This window comes from Oncorhynchus gorbuscha, linkage group LG15 (assembly GCF_021184085.1).
Source record: "Oncorhynchus gorbuscha isolate QuinsamMale2020 ecotype Even-year linkage group LG15, OgorEven_v1.0, whole genome shotgun sequence".
In the NCBI taxonomy this organism is placed as follows: Eukaryota; Metazoa; Chordata; class Actinopteri; order Salmoniformes; family Salmonidae; genus Oncorhynchus; species Oncorhynchus gorbuscha.
This window is the reverse complement of record NC_060187.1, coordinates 70,910,830-70,933,011: the sequence shown is the minus strand read 5'-3', so window position 1 is coordinate 70,933,011 and position 22,182 is coordinate 70,910,830. Positions and strand designations below refer to the sequence as shown.

The 22,182-nt window shown below is 45.3% G+C and overlaps 1 protein-coding gene across 2 annotated transcripts in view; it reads right to left on the bottom strand.

Annotated features, from left to right (window-relative positions):
- lars2 (leucyl-tRNA synthetase 2, mitochondrial) overlaps window positions 1-22,182 on the bottom strand; it is a 47,122-nt gene that overhangs the window by 18,602 nt on the left and 6,338 nt on the right. For both annotated transcript variants that reach the window (XM_046302665.1, XM_046302667.1), the window contains exons 3-12: window positions 21,762-21,893; window positions 11,288-11,379; window positions 11,016-11,076; window positions 10,801-10,890; window positions 10,154-10,297; window positions 7,146-7,253; window positions 6,018-6,177; window positions 2,504-2,608; window positions 1,505-1,620; window positions 1,008-1,291 (exon numbers count right to left, since the gene is read on the bottom strand). In XM_046302665.1, the coding sequence (XP_046158621.1) occupies window positions 1,008-1,291; window positions 1,505-1,620; window positions 2,504-2,608; window positions 6,018-6,177; window positions 7,146-7,253; window positions 10,154-10,297; window positions 10,801-10,890; window positions 11,016-11,076; window positions 11,288-11,379; window positions 21,762-21,893 (1,292 nt within the window). The remainder of the gene's footprint in view (window positions 1-1,007; window positions 1,292-1,504; window positions 1,621-2,503; window positions 2,609-6,017; window positions 6,178-7,145; window positions 7,254-10,153; window positions 10,298-10,800; window positions 10,891-11,015; window positions 11,077-11,287; window positions 11,380-21,761; window positions 21,894-22,182) is intronic.

Sequence of the window (22,182 nt, the reverse complement as noted above, 5' to 3'; positions counted from 1 at the left end):
TCTCTGTGTCTGTGTGTGGTGGGGGCATAGACATGCCTGGCATGTAGGCCTCAGCTGGTTTATATAACCACGGTGACAACTGTCACTCATTACATAACCCTGGTACCATGTGTGTGTGTGTGTGTGTGTGTGTGTGTGTGTGTGTGTGTGTGTGTGTGTGTGTGTGTGTGTGTGTGTGTGTGTGTGTGTGTGTGTGTGTGTGTGTGTGTGTGTGTGTGTGTGTGTGTGTGTGTGTGTGTGTGTGTGTGTGTGTGTGTGTGTGTGTGTGTGCATAAACATGCCTGGCATGTAGGCCTCAGCTGGTTTATATAACCACAGTGACATCTGTCACTCATTACATAACCCTGGTACCATGTGTGTGTGTGTGTGTGTGTGTGTGTGTGTGTGTGTGTGTGTGTGTGTGTGTGTGTGTGTGTGTGTGTGTGTGTGTGTGTGTGTGTGTGTGTGTGTGTGTGTGTGTGTGTGTGTGTGTGTGTGTGTGTGTGTGTGCATGTAGGCCACAGCTGGTTTATATAACCACGGTGACATCTGTCACTCATTACATAACCCTGGTCCCTGTGTGTTAAAAACTAACCCATATTCATATCCTCAACACACAGTGGTTGAATCACTTAATCCTGACTCTTAGTACAGGTAGAAAGGGGGAATTGATTGAGTAGAAAACTGAAAGCATCAGAAATAATTGCCTGAACCTAAGAGCAAGAGAGAGAGAGAGTCGCTGACTAACCATTGAGAAAGATATACGACCTTGAAAAAAAGATTGGATTTTAATATAAGTGGAATAAAGTGAACTCCATCACTAATGTTTGTGAACTAGCTATGAACTTCCAATCCAACTGACGGTACCAGCATTCATTTTCAAACTGAACAATTGACCGGATGGCATAAGATTCTGACCCAGGCTGATGGGTCCTGGTCAAGTGCAGTGCCCTACATAGGGAATAGAGTGCCATTTGGTATGCAACTGAAGTGTTCTCACACCTCACTCCGTGTTAGTGTGTTCTCACCTGGGACAGGTACAGCTGATCCAGTCATCAGCGTGCTCCAGAGGGGATGCCCCCTTCCCCGTGAGGGACGGTAGTTTGGGGAGGGTGACTGGAAGTTGCTCCTCAGGGACTGCCACAGGACCACAAAACCCACAATGCACCATGGGGATGGGCGTGCCCCAGTACCGCTGCCGGGAAATCAGCCAATCCCTGAGCTTGGTGCTGGTCAGGTGGCCGCCCACTTTTCTCTCTCTGGCCTTCTGGGTGATGGAGTCAAAAGCGTCCTCCCTGCTGAGGCCTGTGAACTACACAGAAGAGGGGGATGGGCGGAGAGAGAACAGGATGACAGTTTAGAAGCTCAAACACACGTGAATTCAACAAAACTCAACTATTTGCCGATACTTTATTCAACCATAAATAAGGTTCTTCCATTAATAGCCATAAAACAATGTGAAATGCTGGTTTACTGGTAACTTTGTGTAGAGTAACAGTGTGTGTTGCTGTGTGTCCAGACAGACCTCAGCAGAGTTGAGCAGTGTGTGTCCTCCATCCTCCTGGCTCTTCAGGACTGGGCTCCAGCTCAGACCCAGAGCCCTGGCCACAGAAGCATCCTCTACATGTCTGTCAGGGATACCTGCCAGGGACACACACATGATACATTTGTCACACACACTTGAACACCACCATGTCATTTTATAACACTAATTTCCTGCAATTCTACACATTTTGCAATAGAGTGGGAGGCAAATGTTTGCAGTTTTTAATATGATAACTGATAAACAATGAGCCCCACCGCAGTCGTTAATTCAACCTTGCTTACTATAACTTTAGATAGCTGGGCGCAAGACTAACTTACCAACCTACATTTTTTTTGCTGACAAGGGCTAATTGAGTGACTGCTGATGCACAACCACATTTCGAAATTGCACCTTGGGTATTCTATTATTCTAACTCTCAACAGTAATGTGAGACCCCGACTGAGTTGAAATTGCTCCAAGGGCCTACAAAAAAAAGAGGGGGCCGTGTGTTGCTGGATTACGGCTAGTTCCTCATGAGTATTGCCTCCTTGTGGACTCGTGGAGTCAGACAAACACCCAAAGCACCAAGCAGGGAACTCCTTCTAGAGAGTTGAAGGTGACATCATTCCAACAGCAGCCAAACGCCCAGTGTATGACAGAGACACACTGCAGGCTCAAGGACACACTGGCACAGTGGCATCTACAAACATGTACAGGTCACAGGGAAAGGCTAAATGTGATTCATTCAATTTTCCTAGCCACCGTGCCTCTACATTGCTTGCTGTTTGGGGTTTTAGGCTGGGTTTCTGTATAGCACTTTGTGACATCGGCTGATGTAAAAAGGGATTTATAAATACAATTGATTGATTGAAATTGGATTAAAATAGAGAGACGAATAAAAGCACCAGAACAAAAGCTCATGGGTCAATAATACACAGTGAGTACATGCTGTATGTGCAAGCCATGTGGACGTTCAAACCCACACACACATCCACGTACCGATGACAGTGTCTAGATGACCTTCAAACTCCTGCTTGCTGGAGATCACCAGGGGAAGTTCCTGACCGGTAAATAGGTTGTGGGCGGTGACCTCTGTCAGGCAGTCTGGGGGGGGGGTCAAAGGTCAGGAGTCAGCAAGGGAGAGCTTCTCCCCTGGTGCCTCATTATCAACAATCAGAGAGAGAATAGATAAAGAGAGAGAGAAAGAGAGAGACAGCATGACAGAGAGGAGAGAGAGAGAGAGAGAGAGAGAGAGAGAGAGAGAGAGAGAGAGAGAGAGGGGCCAATAGATAGTGAGAGAGGTGGGGTAGTGAGAGAAAGAGAGAGAGTGAGACAGATGGATAAAGAGAGCGATTCAGGGGAATCCCAATTAAAACACACAGAGGCAACAGGAGAAGAGCAGGAGAACAACACATTCAGTTGAAGTCGGAAGTTTACATACACCTTAGCCAAATACATTAAACCTAGTTTTTCACAATTCCTGACACTTAATCCAAGTAAAAATTCCCTGTCTTTGGATCACCACTTTATTTTAAGGATGTGAAATGTCAGAATAATAGTAGAGAGAATGATTTATTTCAGCTTTAATTTCTTTCATCACATTCTCAGTGGGTCAGAAGTTTACATACACTCAATTAGTATTTGGTAGCGTTGCTTTTAAATTGTTTAAATTGGGTCAAACGTTTTGGGCAGCCTTCCACAAGAATTTGGGTGAATTTTGGCACATTCTTCCTTACAGAGCTGGTGTAACTGAGTCAGGTTTGTAGGCCTCCTTGCTCAAACACAATTTTTCAGCTCAGCCCACAGATTTTCTATAGGACTGAGGTCAGAGCTTTGTGATGGTCACTCCAATACCTTGACTTTGTTGTCCTTAAGCCATTTTGTCACAACTTTGGAAGTATGCTTGGGGTCATTATCCATTTGGAAGACCCATTTGCGACCAAGCTATAATTTCCTGACTGATGTCTTGAGATGTTGCTTCAATATGTCCACATAATTGTCCTGCCTCATGATGCCGACTATAGTGTGAAGTGCACCAGTCCCTCCTGCAGCAAAGCACCCACACAACATGATGCTGCCACCCCCGTGCTTCACGGTTGGAATGGTGTTCTTCAGCTTGCAAGCCTCCCCCTTTTTCCTCCAAACATAAAGATGGCCATTATGGCCAAACAGTTCCATTTTTGCTTCATCAGACCTGAGGACATTTCTCCAAAAAGTACAATCTTTGTCCCCATGTGTAGTTGCAAACCACAGTCTGGCTATTTTATGGAGGTTTTGGAGCAGTGGCTTCTTCCTTGCTGAGTGGCCTTTCAGGTTATGTCGATATAGGACTCGTTTCTCACATTGGATATACTGTAGATACTTTTGTACCCGTTTCCTCCAGCATCTTCACAATGTCCTTTGCTGTGGTTCTGGGATTGATTTGCACTTTTCGCACCAAAGTACGTTCATCGCTAGGAGACAGAACGCGTCTCCTTCCTGAGCGGTATGACGGCTGTGTGGTCCCATGGTGTTTATACTTGCGTACTATTGTTTATACAGATGAACGTTGTACCTTCAGGTGTTTGGAAATTGCTCCCATGGATGAACCAGACTTGTGGAAGTCTACAATTTGTTGTCTGAGGTCTTGGCTGATTTCTTTTGATTTTCCCATGATGTCAAGCAAAGAGGCACTGAGTTTGGAGGTAGGCCTTGAAATACATCCACAGGTACACCTCCAATTGACTCAAATTATGTCAATTAGCCTCTCAGAAGCTTCTAAAGCCATGACATCATTTTCTGGAATTTTCCAAGCTGTTTAAAGGCACAGTCAACTTAGTGTATGTAAACGTCTGACACACTGGAATTGTGAAACAGTGATTTATAAGTGAAATAATCTGTCTGTAAACAATTGTTGGAAAAATGACTTGTGTCATGTACAAAGTACATGTCCAAACTGACTTGCCAAAACTATAGTTTGTTAATAAGAAATTTGTGAAGTGGATGAAAAATCATTTAAAATTTTTAATTTATTTTATTTTACCTTTATTTAACCAGGCAAGTCAGTTAAGAACAAATTCTTATTTTCAATGACGGTGGGAACAGTGGGTTAACTGCCTGTTCAGGGGCAGAACAACAGATTTGTACCTTGTCAGCTCGGGGGTTTGAACTCGCAGCCTTCCGGTTACTAGTCCAACGCTCTAACGCTCTAACCACTAGGCTACCCTGCCGCCAACCTGTAATGACTCCAACCTGTATGTATCTATGTATGTAAACTTCCGACTTCAACTGTAACATATCTTGGAGGGTATACCCATGCACAACTGTCTTTCTATCTCACCACACACACACACACACACACACACACACACACACACACACACACACACACACACACACACACACACACACACACACACACACACACACACACACACACACACACACACACACACACACACACACATACACCTACCTCTATCTGGACATAAAATAAACATTGATATACCTGTGTTGCACTGTGTTTCAGCTTAGCATAAGCACTAAACTCAACATCAACATCCAACATGGACTACTAACAGCCAGTACTTTTCTATACTACACTGAACAAAAATATAAACGCAAAGTGTTGGAAGTGTGAAGTGTTGGTTCCATGTTTCATGAGCTGAAATAAATAACACAGAAATGTTCCATTCACACAAAAAGCTTATTTATCTCAGATTTTGTGCAGAAATTTGTTTACATCCATGTTAGTGAGCATTTCTCCTTTGTCAAGATAATCCATCCACCTGACAGGTGTGGCATATCAAGAAGCCGATTAAATGTCATCATCATTACACAGGTGCACCTTGTGCTGGGAACAATAAAAGGCCACTCTAAAATGTGCAGTTTTGTCACACAACACAATGCCACAGATGTTTCAAATTTTGAGGGGTCATGGAATTGGCCTGCTGACTGCAGGGATGTCCACCAGAGCTGTTGCCAGAGAACTTATTGTTAATTTCTCTACCATAAGCCACCTCAAATGTTTTAGAGAACAGGCCTTAGGCCATGTGTATGGCGTCCTGTGGGGGAGCGGTTTTCTGAATGTCAACATTGTGAACAGAGTGCCCCATGGTGACGGTGGGGTTATGTTATGGCCAGGAATAAGCTAACATAAGTGCATTTCATCGATGGCAATTTGAATGCACAGAAATACCATGAAGTGATCCTGAGGCCCATTGTGAGGCCCATTTCTTTTAAGGTATCTGTGACCAAGAGATGCATATCTGTATTCCCAGTCATGTGAAATCCATAAATTAGGCCTAATAAATGTATTTCAATTGACTGATTTCCTTACATGAACTGTAACTTAGTAAAATCTTTGAAATTGTTGCATGTTACATTTCTATTTTTGTTCAGTAAAATGTGCCATTGAGAGTTATGGGCCACATACATTAAATACACTAAATATTTACTGTAAGACACTATGGATAAAGGTGGCACTTAAAAAATGACCTCAGACTACCAGGTCTGGGCAGTGGTTCCTTCCTACCTCTGCCTGTCTGCAGGACTCTCTCCAGGGCTGAGCGGACTGGGCTGGTACCATGCAGCAGTCTGTGGGAGGGGACAATGGACAGGTAGGCAGCCCCAAACACTGCCTCTGGGCTGGAGGTGTAGCCTGCTAGAGTCTCCCCCGTCTCCTGCCCATTCACCTGCATGGAGGGAAGGATAGAGAGACACACACACAGTTTATGGATAAATACATGACAGGACAGTAACTTGGTTACATTTAGTTGTTGAGCAGGGTAAAGGAGGATAGTTAAAAACTAAACACAACACTAGTTGGTAAGAAAAAAAGAAAAAACACTGTAGTATGCAATATTTAGCAATGGATTCTGTTTTAACGTTAATCAGTTAACATGCCTGACAGAAACTAAATTGGCACCAAAAATACAGAATCAGTCATTTAGTACAGAACACCCTTGACAATGTTAAAGATGTAACAGGACTGGTTCCTGCTTCCCATCTACAAAACCACCGCTGGCACTACTTTTAATTACCCCACTCTGCCTGATTTATGAGAACCACACACACACACACACACACACACACACACACACACACACACACACACACACACACACACACACACACACACACACACACACACACACACACACACACACACACACACACACACACACACACACACACACACACACACACACACACACACACACACACAGAGAGAGAGTCACAACCCCCCTTTACCAGAAATTTGATTACAATTTTAATAAGGAAGGAAGGCATCAACCTAATACATTTCCTCCGTCTGTTGCAAGGAGTTCTGTGACTGGGGTGACTGGAGATCACAATAGGCTTTTAGCAAAACCATTTTAGAATGTCAATACTCTATTCAACATTCTAAAAGTGCATTTGGATAGTTCAATGGAAATAAACACACAGCCCCACAGTCACTATGTTTGATTAAATTGCTGCTTGCAGAGAGACGACTGGTGCTGCTAGCTGAATGAGAATGATGTAGCAGGGGAGAATCTCAGAGCTAATCCTAGAGATAATCCTAGAATACCTTCAAATGTTTATACCTGGAAGACTAAGTAGTCCAAACTAAACCAGGATGGACTGACAAGAAGGAACAGATGAAAGATGTGAGTCTGACCTTGAGGTGGAAGTCGAAGTAGCAGCCGGTGCAGTCTCCAATCCAGTTGGCCTGCATGGCCTTGACCCCGTACCACTCTGGCAGCTCCGCCAGGGCGTCCAGGAGGGGCTGGGAGAGAGAAATAAATCATTAAAAATGTTAAATCATATTGATGCTAAATAAATCATAAAGATGTTATGTCATATTGTAATGTCAGATGTTTAAGTTTAAGTCCCAGATCAGCACATCATTTACTTCTCCTCTTTACCCTGAGAGGCTCTTCCAAAGCTCAGCCAATCTCCTGGCACAATACCACAGTCTACCTCGTCTCACATCATGTAGTCAGAGGGATTTTAGAAATCATGACCTCCACATGCCCTACTTTTGCGTTTATCGCAAAGCAAATCGCTCATGACTCAACAACAGTTTCATAACGAGAGAGAGAGAGGGAGAGGAGAGAGACAGAGAGAGAGACAGACAGAGAGAGAGAAGAGAGAGAGAACGAGAGAGAGACAGAGTGAGCGAGACAGGGAGAGAGAGACAGAGAGAGAGAGACAGAGAGAAAGAGAGAGAGAGACAGAGAGAGAGACAGAGAGAGAGAGACAGAGAGAGAGAGACATAGAGAGAGAAAGAGAGAGAGAGAAAGAGAGAGAGAAAGAGAGAGAGAGAAAGAGAGAGAGAGAAAGAGAGAGAGAGAGAGAGAGAGAGACAGAGAGAGACAGACAGAGAGAGACAGAGAGAGAGACAGACAGAGAGAGACAGAGAGAGAGACAGAGAGAGAGACAGAGAGAGAGAGAGACAGAGAGAGAGAGAGAGAGACGAGAGACAGAGAGAGAGAGACACACACACACAGATTTTTAAAAGGAAGCTATGCATAACAACAAGGAGCAGGCCAGAAAGTCCCAGCTGGGTTCCGCTTCTATCTGAATGGAGAATATAAAAAGGCAACAGCACCAATTTGATATACCTCTCCCCCACTATCACAACCCATTACCAAGCCACCCTCTGAGATCTCTACCCAACACACTGTAATAACACCAATAACAGCAATACAACCAATACTAACAATGGCGATAAGGATGATTGTAATTGCAATATGTATCAATGTTATTTCACTGCTTCTCAAGCATGGATGGATGGATGGATGGAGAGAGAGAGAGAATGAAAGACAGAATCTGAGAGAGTGAGAAAGAGATTGGTGTCCTGCCATAAACGCTGGTGTCTTTGTCAGTCAAGCAGCCTAGCAACAACGCCAGTGTGAGCGTACAGCCTGCCCGCCTCGAGGTGTCACAGCGATGTCACCAAGAACAGACACCCGCTGAGGAGGTGAGGTGGTACTCTGCTCAAACCATGAGAAGAGAAAAAAAACCTCAACTAAACTGTGTTTTTGTCTCCAGAAAAGAAGCGACATCAATGGAGCCACATAAACCCGAGGGTTTAACCAGAGACGCAGGCCTATGGCTGGGCCAATTCCAAGGGTTTCCGTGGCAACCTAGCAAAGCTATAACATTCTAGATCAATAAAATGAGGATGGCTAAGGTTTTGTGTGTGTTCGTGTCAATGTCCGTGAGTGTGTTTCCCTGCATCTTTTGGATACATGAGAGATTTGATGACACATGCACGTGAATATATCTGAGGCTGCCTATGTAGCAATCTAGCAGAGCTTACTAGAGTGTGTATGTTTGTATGCCTGTGTAAAATGGTGAATGTATGGGTAAAGTATGCCATTGTGTTGATTTACATGACACTACAGTGTGATGTGTTGAAATGAGTGAGTCCATCAGTGTGTGTGATTATGCATGAAAAAGAAAACATCGATTGTCAATGTAATTATTAACTGTGTTCATCGTGTGTGTGTGTGTGTGTGTGTGTGTGTGTGTGTGTGTGTGTGTGTGTGTGTGTGTGTGTGTGTGTGTGTGTGTGTGTGTGTGTGTGTGTGTGTGTGTGTGTGTGTGTGTGTGTGTGTGTGTGTGTGTGTGTGTGTGTGTGTGTGTGTGTGTGTGTGTGTGTGTGTGTGTGAATCTCAGAGATAAAGTGGAGTGACAGGGTCATACTGCTGAAGCCTTCTGGTTAATGTGTGAGTGACTAGTGTATGTCTTTACCAGGGGAAACTGGAAATGTTAGCAGCACACACACAATCAATCAACCCTTATCAATCAAGGCTCTAGCAGCACAGGGAACCTGACCTTCTGGTCCACCAATCAGACCAGTTTGGAAGGCTTCCACTCAGAGCCTCTCAGTACCAACCATTCCTCATCTGGAGAGGTTTGAATCAGTGCACCTTCAGTTACTCTCACTCCATGTGCCCAGGTTCAGGCTGTGCGTGCGCATGCGTGTATGTGTATGTGTATGTGTATGTGTATGTGTGTGTGTGTGTGTGTGTGTGTGTGTGTGTGTGTGTGTGTGTGTGTGTGTGTGTGTGTGTGTGTGTGTGTGTCCATCCCATGGGTGGAATAAATCTCCAGAGAGGGTCATTTCAACCCAGAGCATAGCTGGTAGTGGCTGGTAGTGATTATGAGACCCTGCTGCTGGAGACGTGGGGGTTTCTCATCAGTCATACTGGCCAGGAACGGCGAGGCCAGCCTGGGAATGACACTCTCAGCAGGCTGCTGATTACACAGCCAGAGCTGGGTTCAAGTAGTATTTATTTTCTTTCAAATACTCTGAGCATTTGATTGACCCAGTCTAACATGCCAGATGGGTGGGCTTTGCAGTTTGCACTTTTGGAACTATTCCAATGGTTCCATTGTGTCAGGTAAGATCACTCAATCACAGCTAAAGTATTTGAAAGAAAACGGATCCAACTTGAGCCAGGGCTGAAGCTGCTGCCATGGTTTCTGCAGTGATTGACATCAGAGGGGTCTCCCCCCCTTCCATTCTCACACAGTCTCTAATGTAGCCAGCCAATCAGATTATGCCAACAGGCGCAGGTGGCGAGATTGATGTGATAGGACGCCCTTTGACCCTTATTGCTGCTGACAGGCTTATCACCAACACACCTGCCATGCGCACGAGACACACATACCTACCTTGGCGTAGTTGGTGGTCTTAATGAACCACTGCCTGAGTAATTTCTGCTCCACCAGAGCTCCAGACCTCCAGGAGCGCCCGTTGTCATCCACCTGCTCATCAGCCAACACCGTCTGGTCCACAGGGTCCCAGTTCACCACCGCCTGGAACACACACACGCACACACAGACACACACACACACATACGCACAGATTACAATTACTACAACTACACACAGACACAAAGACAGACATAAGCCAACATCACAGGAGCTGATCGAATCAGAGAAAGAGACAGATGTCTACTGATATGAGTGCCATAATACCTTGCATCTGATTAAACTACATGACCTCTCCACTACAGCACAGATTTTCCGATTGTCTGTGATCTACTACACAAAATGTGTTTTCCTCACAAAGCCACAGGAGGCTCCATAGTTACTCTGTGGCCTGAGAGTCCTGGGGTGTGTCTCCCTCATCCTGCCTCCCTGGAGTTCTACACACAGCCTATGACAATACCAGGGGCATGACTGCATAACATGAGTTCAAAGTGTTGTCATCTCCTCGTCAGCAGAGATGGAAAGGAGATGAAGAGAGGAAACCACTTTGGACTATTGAGACACAGCCTATGACAAGGATTGGACAAACTCAAGGCCCCCGAATCTACCTCTTTCTGATAGGCCAGTCCTGCCTTGAAGAGCTTGACAAACAGCCACTGGGTCCACCTGTAGTAGTCTGGTAGGCAGGTGGTCACCTCCTGGTCAGAGGAGAGGGAAGATGATTGATACACACACAACGCACGAGAGAAAAGAGAGTCATCCACCCACACAGAGCCTACGACTGGAAGGTTGGAGATGGTGCTCAGCTCCTCCCATTACTCACCTTGTCCCAATTAAAGCAGAGCCCTAGGCTGTCGAGCTGCTCCCGCATGGACTGGATATTACTGGGGACGGAGACAGACAGGGGAGAGGAGGATGTTAGGGGGTGTGTGTGTGTGTGTGTGTGTGTGTGTGTGTGTGTGTGTGTGTGTGTGTGTGTGTGTGTGTGTGTGTGTGTGTGTGTGTGTGTGTGTGTGTGTGTGTGTGTGTGTGTGTGTGTGTGTGTGTGTGTGTGAGAGAGAGAGAAAGGTGTTTGTGTCATATCTTGTATTGTACCTCTTAGTCCATTCCTCCGGGTCAAGGCCTCTCTCGATGGCAGCGTTCTCTGCTGGGAGTCCAAAAGCATCCCAGCCCATTGGGTTTAGCACCTAAAAACAGTTACACAGAAATCAGTTACATATCACACCTGGCTGTTCTTCCCAGCCCATTGGGTTTTACACAACTCCAAGATAACAGTTCAATTCAATTTTAAAAAACTTGATTTGTCCCCTTAGGCCGGGCAATTACTAATACAGCTATAGCTGTGCTTCAGACAACAAACCGGCACAGATACCATATGTGAACATATCATACCTGACTTTTCAGTATATCCCTTTAACACAGGCCGGTTTGAGAGTGCTCTAGCACATCCCTAGTAAAGAACATCAACAACAAGGCCCGAAGGCTGTACAAGAGCATTTGACCATAATACTGTCGTGCATGCGTCTTTAGACATGCACAACAGTGTCAACCTTTTCCGTCTCATTATCCATAATCTCTGTTCTATGCCCGAAGACATGTAATATACGTAGAAGCTGTTAAACCCAACCAGAGTGTAAGGCAGAGAGGTGAGAGAACATAACATCAAATGCATGTAGAGTGGCTCTGCACAGGCCCATAAAGGCCTAATGTTGTAATGTGAGTTATACAGGGAACATACCGGCGCTGGTCTGATTGTACTTTGCAGCACTAACAGATGTGATCAGAGGTTTATACAGGCTTCCAGCTTGTGGTTGCAGTCAGTCAGTCAGTCAGTCAGTCAGTCCCACCCTTCTCACCCCTCTCCTCACAATGTGTTTTCTCACTTATTTCCACTTCTTCACACCAGTGTCTCCTTCCTTCCCTCCGCTTCTCACAACACTATTAAGAATTGATAAGCTCTTTTCACCCTTCACTATTCCTTCTTGATCCTTCACTTTTCTTCCACCCAAACCCTTACTGAAGAGAAAGAAGGAGAGGCAGGAGTGGAGACGAGAAGAGAATGGAAGAGCAGTAGAGAGAGAGAGAGAGAGAGAGAGAGAGAGAGAGAGAGAGAGAGAGAGAGAGAGAGAGAGAGAGAGAGAGAGAGAGAGAGAGAGAGAGAGAGAGAGAGAGAGAGAGAGAGAGAGAGAGAGAGAGAGAGAGAGAGAGAGAGAGAGAGAGAGAGAGAGAGAGAGAGAGAGAGAGAGAGAGAGAGAGAGAGAGAGAGAGAGAGGTGAGGGGGACAGGAGAGTGGAGAGGGAGTGTGTATCGACTAACGAGTCTGACGCTTCGGACAAATCGGTATCCTTGGTAACTGCCTGGGCCTAATTTGTAAAGCCGAGTGCTGGATGTTATCAGTCTAAGTGAGCTCCTTCGTGCCGAGGTAAAACATACAGACATTGACTAGAGAAATGAGTACCTGTAGCTGTAGAAATATAAGGAAGTCCCTACAGTCATTAAAATAGATGTGCTTGCCGTGTTAATACGCCGTTTTATCAGTTTAAATGTGCCCATTATCTAATGTAGTGAGGAGGACCTCACTGATCTGTTGTCGAGAAGAGATGAACTCCTGACGGACAGGGACAGGCTGTCTGCCTCGGTTCATTTCTCAAAGTTACATCAGCCCAAAGAGACTGTCAGAGGCAAACCATCAACCCTTTTAAACAGTCGATGCTCCACAACAACCCCAGGGCCAAAGTCAAGTCTCTAACTCCCCCACTACAACTGTACTGCCTACATTTAACTTATGGATAACCTATGGATAGAGGAGGAGCTAAGAGACAGACCTGCCCACAGAGTGGACATAGATCTATATTAGGGAGTGACTTGTCAATCCAGGACAGCCTGACAGACAGGAGTCCCAGGGGAGGGGGCTGATTTTGGTCATGCAACACATTGGCATGGCTATGCTAAAGTGTATGTGTCCACCCACACACAAATCCCAATAGCTCTGGTTCCATCTGTGAAGAGATGAGCTGCAAGCTGAAAGCAGAGCAGAGCCATAGGCAGTCTAACCATTAAACATCACACCACAACTAGGCTACAGGGAAGGGATTTCACTAAACATTACAACTAGGCTACAGGGAAGGGATTTCACTAAACATCACAACTAGGCTACAGGGAAGGGATTTTACTACACATCACACCACAACTAGGCTACAGGGAAGGGATTTTACTACACATCACACCACAACTAGGCTACAGGGAAGGGATTTTACTAAACATCACACCACAACTAGGCTACAGGGAAGGGATTTTACTAAACATCACAACTAGGCTACAGGGAAGGGATTTCACTAAACATCACAACTAGGCTACAGGGAAGGGATTTCACTAAACATCACAACTAGGCTACAGGGAAGGGATTTTACTACACATCACACCACAACTAGGCTACAGGGAAGGGATTTTACTAAACATCACACCACAACTAGGCTACAGGGAAGGGATTTTACTACACATCACACCACAACTAGGCTACAGGGAAGGGATTTTAGTAAACATCACAACTAGGCTACAGGGAAGGTATTTCACTAAACACCACAACTAGGCTACAGGGAAGGTATTTCACTAAACATCACAACTAGGCTACAGGGAAGGTATTTCACTAAACATCACAACTAGGCTACAGGGAAGGGATTTCACTAAACATCACAACTAGGCTACAGGGAAGGGATTTCACTAAACATCACAACTAGGCTACAGGGAAGGGATGTCACTAAACATCACAACTAGGCTACAGGTAAGGGATTTCACTAAACATCACAACTAGGCTACAGGGAAGGTATTTCACTAAACATCACAACTAGGCTACAGGGAAGGGATTTCACTAAACATCACAACTAGGCTACAGGGAAGGGATTTTACTACACATCACACCACAACTAGGCAACAGGGGAGGTATTTTACTAAACATCACAAAACAACTAGGCTACAGGGAAGGTATTTTACTAAACATCACAACTAGGCTACAGGGAAGGTATTTCACTAAACATCACAACGAGGCTACAGGGAAGGTATTCCACTAACCATCACAACTAGGCTACAGGGAAGGTATTTCACTAAACATCACAACTAGGCTACAGGGAAGGGATTTTACTACACATCACACCACAACTAGGCTACAGGGAAGGGATTTTACTAAACATCACAACTAGGCTACAGGGAAGGTATTTCACTAAACATCACAACTAGGCTACAGGGAAGGGATTTCACTAAACATCACAACTAGGCTACAGGGAAGGTATTTCACTACACATCACAATTAGGCTACAGGGAAGGTATTTCACTAAACACATCACAACTAGGCTACAGGGAAGGTATTTCACTAAACACCACAACTAGGCTACAGGGAAGGTATTTCACTAAACAGCACAACTAGGCTACAGGGAAGGTATTTCACTAAACATCACAACTAGGCTACAGGGAAGGTATTTCACTAAACATCACAACTAGGCTACAGGGAAGGTATTTCACTAAACATCACAACTAGGCTACATGGAAGGTATTTCACTAAACATCACAACTAGGCTACAGGGAAGGTATTACACTAAACATCACAACTAGGCTACAGGGAAGGTATTTCACTAAACATCACAACTAGGCTACAGGGAAGGGATTTTACTACACATCACAACTAGGCTACAGGGAAGGGATTTTACTAAACATCACAACTAGGCTACAGGGAAGGTATTTCACTAAACATCACAACTAGGCTACAGGGAAGGTATTTCACTAAACATCACACCACAACTAGGCTACAGGGAAGGTATTTTACTAAACATCACACCACAACTAGGCTACAGGGAAGGTATTTTACTAAACATCACACCACAACTAGGCTACAGGGAAGGTATTTTACAAAACATCACAACTAGGCTACAGGGAAGGGATTTTACTAAACATCACACCACAACTAGGCTACAGGGAAGGTATTTTACTAAACATCACACCACAACTAGGCTACAGGGAAGGTATTTTACTAAACATCACACCACAACTAGGCTACAGGGAAGGTATTTTACAAAACATCACAACTAGGCTACAGGGAAGGGATTTTACTAAACATCACACCACAACTAGGCTACAGGGAAGGGATTTTACTAAACACCACAACTAGGCTACAGGGAAGGGATTTCACTAAACATCACATCACAACTAGGCTACAGGGAAGGGATTTTACGAAACATCACAACTAGGCTACAGGGAAGGGATTTTACTAAACATCACAACTAGGATACAGGGAAGGTATTTCACTAAACATCACAACTAGGCTACAGGGAAGGTATTTTACTAAACATCACAACTAGGCTACAGGGAAGGTATTTTACTAAACATCACAACTAGGCTACAGGGAAGGGATTTCACTAAACATCACAACTAGGCTACAGGGAAGGGATTTCACTAAACATCACAACTAGGCTACAGGGAAGGGATTTTACTACACATCACAACTAGGCAACAGGGAAGGTATTTTACTAAACAGCACACCACAACTAGGCTACAGGGAAGGTATTTTACTAAACATCACAACTTGGCTACAGGGAAGGTATTTTACTAAACATCACAACTAGGCTACAGGGAAGGTATTTTACTAAACATCACACCACAACTAGGCTACAGGGAAGGTATTTTACTAAACATCACAACTAGGCTACAGGGAAGGTATTTCACTCAACATAACACCACAACTAGGCTACAGGGAAGGGATTTTACTAAACATCACACCACAACTAGGCTACAGGGAAGGGATTTTACTAAACATCTCAACTAGGCTACAGGGAAGGTATTTCACTAAACATCACAACTAGGCTACAGGGAAGGTATTTCACTACACATCACAACTAGGCTACAGGGAAGGTATTTCACTAAACACCACAACTAGGCTACAGGGAAGGTATTTCACTAAACATCACAACTAGGCTACAGGGAAGGTATTTCACTAAACATCACAACTAGGCTACAGGGAAGGTATTTCACTAAACATCACAACTAGGCTACAGGGAAGGTATTTCACTAAACATCACAACTAGGCTACAGGGAAGGGATTTCACTAAACATCACAACTAGGCTACAGGGAAGGGATTTCACTAAACATCACAACTAGGCTACAGGGAAGGGATTTCACTAAACATCACATCTAGGCTACAGGGAAGGGATTTCACTAAACATCACAACTAGGCTACAGGGAAGGTATTTCACTAAACATCACAACTAGGCTACAGGGAAGGGATTTCACTAAACATCACAACTAGGCTACAGGGAAGGGATTTTACTACGCATCACACCACAACTAGGCAACAGGGAAGGTATTTTACTAAACATCACAAAACAACTAGGCTACAGGGCAGGTATTTCACTAAACATCACATCACCACTAGGCTACAGGGAAGGGATTTTACTAAACATCACAACTAGGCTACAGGGAAGGGATTTTACTACACACCACACCACAACTAGGCTACAGGGAAGGGATTTTACTACACATCACACCACAACTAGGCTACAGGGAAGGTATTTCACTAAACATCACAACTAGGCTACAGGGAAGGTATTTCACTCAACATAACACCACAACTAGGCTACAGGGAAGGGATTTTACTACACATCACACCACAACTAGGCTACAGGGAAGGGATTTTACTAAACATCACACCACAACTAGGCTACAGGGAAGGTATTTCACTAAACACCACAACTAGGCTACAGGGAAGGTATTTCACTAAACACCACAACTAGGCTACAGGGAAGGTATTTCACTAAACATCACAACTAGGCTACAGGGAAGGTATTTCACTAAACATCACAACTAGGCTACAGGGAAGGTATTTCACTAAACATCACAACTAGGCTACAGGGAAGGTATTTCACTAAACATCACAACTAGGCTACAGGGAAGGGAGTTCACTAAACATCACAACTAGGCTACAGGGAAGGTATTTCACTAAACATCACAACTAGGCTACAGGGAAGGGATTTCACTAAACATCACAACTAGGCTACAGGGAAGGGATTTCACTAAACATCACAACTAGGCTACAGGGAAGGTATTTCACTAAACATCACAACTAGGCTACAGGGAAGGGATTTCACTAAACATCACAACTAGGCTACAGGGAAGGTATTTCACTAAACATTACAACTAGGCTACAGGGAAGGTATTTCACTAAACATCACAACTAGGCTACAGGGAAGGGAGTTCACTAAACATCACAACTAGGCTACAGGGAAGGGATTTCACTAAACATCACAACTAGGCTACAGGGAAGGGAGTTCACTAAACATCACAACTAGGCTACAGGGAAGGGATTTTACTACACATCACACCACAACTAGGCAACAGGGAAGGTATTTTACTAAACATCACAAAACAACTAGGCTACAGGGAAGGTATTTTACTAAACATCACAACTAGGCTACAGGGAAGGTATTTCACTAAACATCACATCACCACTAGGCTACAGGGAAGGAATTTCACTAAACATCACAACTAGGCTACAGGGAAGGAATTTTACTAAACAGCACAACTAGGCTACAGGGAAGGGATTTTACTCAACAGCACAACTAGGCTACAGGGAAGGGATTTTACTCAACATCACAACTAGGCTACAGGGAAGGGATTTTACTCAACATCACAACTAGGCTACAGGGAAGGGATTTTACTCAACATCACAACTAGGCTACAGGGAAGGATTTTACTCAACATCACAACTATTTTACTCAACATCACAACTAGGCTACAGGGAAGGTATTTTACTACACATCACACCACAACTAGGCTACAGGGAAGGTATTTTACTACACATCACACCACAACTAGGCTACAGGGAAGGGATTTTACTACACATCATACCAAAAACTAGGCTACAGGGAAGGGATTTTACTAAACACCACAACTAGGCTACAGGGAAGGGATTTTACTACACATCACACCACAGCTAGGCTACAGGGAAGGGATTTTACTAAACATCACACCACAACTAGGCTACAGGGAAGGGATTTTACTAAACATCACAACTAGGCTACAGGGAAGGGATTTTACTACACATCACACCACAACTAGGCTACAGGGAAGGGATTTTACTACACATCATACCACAACTAGGCTACAGGGAAGGGATTTTACTAAACATCACACCACAACTAGGCTACAGGGAAGCAATTTTACTAAACATCACAACTAGGCTACAGGGAAGGGATTATACTAAACATCACAGCTAGGCTACAGGGAAGGTATTTTACTAAACATCACAACTAAGCTACAGGGAAGGTATTTTACTAAACATCACACCACAACTAGGCTACAGGGAAGGGATTTTACTAAACATCACAACTAGGCTACAGGGAAGGGATTTTACTACACATCACAACTAGGCTACAGGGAAGGGATTTTACTAAACATCACAACTAGGCTACAGGGAAGGGATTTTACTAAACATCACACCACAACTAGGCTACAGGGAAGGGATTTTACTAAACATCACACCACAACTAGGCTACAGGGAAGGGATTTTACTACACATCATACCAAAAACTAGGCTACAGGGAAGGGATTTTACTAAACACCACAACTAGGCTACAGGGAAGGGATTTTACTACACATCACACCACAGCTAGGCTACAGGGAAGGGATTTTACTAAACATCACAACTAGGCTACAGGGAAGGGATTTTACTACACATCACACCACAACTAGGCTACAGGGAAGGGATTTTACTACACATCACAACTAGGCTACAGGGAAGGGATTATACTAAACATCACAGCTAGGCTACAGGGAAGGGATTTTACTAAACATCACAACTAGGCTACAGGGAAGGTATTTTACTAAACATCACACCACAACTAGGCTACAGGGAAGGGATTTTTCTAAACATCACAACTAGGCTACAGGGAAGGGATTTTACTACACATCACAACTAGGCTACAGGGAAGGGATTTTACTAAACATCACAACTAGGCTACAGGGAAGGGATTTTACTAAACATCACACCACAACTAGGCTACAGGGAAGGGATTTTACTAAACATCACACCACAACTAGGCTACAAAGAAGGGATTTCGTCTCTGCAAGTGTAATCTCCTTGAACGAATGAACTAGTTGAAGACAACTTGTTCTCTCTCTGGTGTGTGTGTGTGTGTGTGTGTGTGTGTGTGTGTGTGTGTGTGTGTGTGTGTGTGTGTGTGTGTGTGTGTGTGTGTGTGTGTGTGTGTGTGTGTGTGTGTGTGTGTGTGTGTGTGTGTGTGTGTGTGTGTGTGTGTGTGTGTGTGTGTGTGTGTGTGTGTGTGATCTTTCTGACAGTTGCTGACAGACAGATATCCCCTTGGGCAGCAGCATGTAGCTGTCATTCACGACGGTCCATACGACAACTAAAATATTGGTTAGGAAGACAGCATTACAGCCTTACTGCTGGTAGCCCAGATACAGCCTACCTGCTAAGAAAATCCATATGAAGACAAATGTAGCCATATCTCTCTGAGTGGGAGGGAACAAAACCCTGCTTCCTTCAAAACAATGACAGGCCCGTTGTGCCACACTCACACAACACTGACATCACTTTGTCAGGCTCCATTAAAATCAGACCCTGGGGATTCATCCAAAATGGCACCCTATTCCCTATATAGTGCACTACTCTGGACCAGAGCCCTATGCTCCCTGGTAAAAAACAATGTACTATAAAGGGAATCTGGTGTCATTTGGGATGTAGCCTGAGAGAGGAGGGCCTACAACACAACACACACCAAACGGGGGGGAGAGAGAGAGGAAGAGTGGGAGGAGGGGAGAGGGAGATAAAGAGAGAGAAGAAAAGAGAGAAAGAGTGAGATAAATGAGTGAGGGTCACAGTGAATTATTTAGTAACCATTTCAAGCTATGGGTGACTGGATGCATTAGGGGACACAGTGACAGACAGTCCCTGGTCCCGAATGGTGTCTCTGGGGAGTCATTTGTCACCACTGGTTTGTAGGACACCAACGGTCTGATCATCATATCTCTTAAACACCAGCACACATCTTTCACACTTTTCTATGAGGAGAGTCATCAACACCTTAGAATGGATAGTGGGAGCTTCCCTCCCTGTTTTACCCCTGCAGAAACACTTAAAGGCAGATTTCTTAGAGGGATTCACCAACTGAAAGAGTCATTGTTTTGACATGAAACCTTTTTATGCCGTAATCCCGTCTGGTAATGTGCCATGCGTAGGTAGTCCCACTGAAAAGTGGTCTTGTGGCTAAGAGCACTTAGGTAAGTGTAGCGTAGGGCCAGGGACAATGGGGGCACTCTCAAAGCTACAATATGCAAATCCTTTTTCAGAAAATTGGCAGCCCCACCAGTTGAGGCTGGTGAAATGTATTTTGAAATGACAATTGAACTCATTCCCAGATCCCAGATTGTACTTTTAAGAGCGGAGTTAGAAGGCAAAGAAGGCAGAGCAGCATCTCTCTCAGTTTAAACAGCCTCCACACACACACACCTCATGCAGAACAGATGCCAACTGTGATTCAGACTAGACAGAACATCAAGGCCGTAATGACGATGGATCAGGGCTTCCATTTCAGAGAAGATGTAAAGAAAGCGAGAAGGATGGTGACCTTGTGGACTGCACACAAAGTGCTTCACAGCTGTTTGCTTCTACGTGACTCACCTGGAGTCGTGACAGTACAGTTTGTGTGCATGCATATGTACAGGCAGGCAGGCAGGCAGGCAGGCAGGCAGGCAGGCAGGCAGGCAGGCAGGCAGGCAGGCAGGCAGGCAGGCAGGCAGGCAGGCAGGCAGGCAGGCAGGCAGGCAGGCAGGCAGGCAGGCAGGCAGGCAGGCAGGCAGGCAGGCAGGCAGGCAGGCAGGCAGGCAGGCAGGCAGGGCAGGCAGGCAGGCAGGCAGGCAGGCAGGCAGGCAGGCAGGCAGGCAGGCAGGCAGGCAGGCAGGCAGGCAGGCAGGCAGGCAGGCAGGCAGGCAGGCAGGCAGGCAGGCAGGCAGGCAGGCAGGCAGGCAGGCAGGCAGGCAGGCAGGCAGGCAGGCAGGCAGGCAGGCAGGCAGGCAGGCAGGCAGGCAGGCAGGCAGGCAGGCAGGCAGGCAGGCAGGCAGGCAGGCAGGCAGGCAGGCAGGCAGGCAGGCAGGCAGGCAGGCAGGCAGGCAGGCAGGCAGGCAGGCAGGCAGGCAGGCAGGCAGGCAGGCAGGCAGGCAGGCAGGCAGGCAGGCAGGCAGGCAGGCAGGCAGGCAGGCAGGCAGGCAGGCAGGCAGGCAGGCAGGCAGGCAGGCAGGCAGGCAGGCAGGCAGGCAGGCAGGCAGGCAGGCAGGCAGGCAGGCAGGCAGGCAGGCAGGGACAGAGCCATAGAGACAGACAGGCAGACAGGCAGAGAGAGAGACAGAGACAGAGACATAGAGACAGACATGCATAGAGGGGTGGAAAGGAGAAATGATAAAAGTTACCAGTATGGGCAGCTTAGCTTGTCACAGTTGTATCTCCAGCTACTAATCAGGGCCAGTCGCTTTGGCTGAAAGAATCTGCTAAATGGTATATATTCTTATTACCTGGTGGCCCCTCATCCTCTGGAAGTGTCCGATGGTGTCACTGATTGTGTAGACCCGTACATGGCCCATGTGGAGACGGCCGGAGGGGTACGGGAACATAGACAGGACATAAAACTTCTTCCTATGGGAACTCTGGGGAATACAACAAACACATGCTCAGGGAAATAGACTTCATGAGGCTTGTGATAGCCTCGCAATCAATAATTATACAAAATGTTTGACAGGAACTAGCCCTACAAATCTGTGTCTGGCAACATGTGATTAGCGCAACTAACCTGTAGGAATACCAGTCGTATAGCTTACTGTGCGTTCATGCCAGTGTTATAAAAATGATTAAAAACAAAAATGTGATTTTTGGTCTTAATTTAGGGTTAGCAGTGTGGGTGAGGTTAGGGTTAGGATTAGGTTCAGAATCAGATTT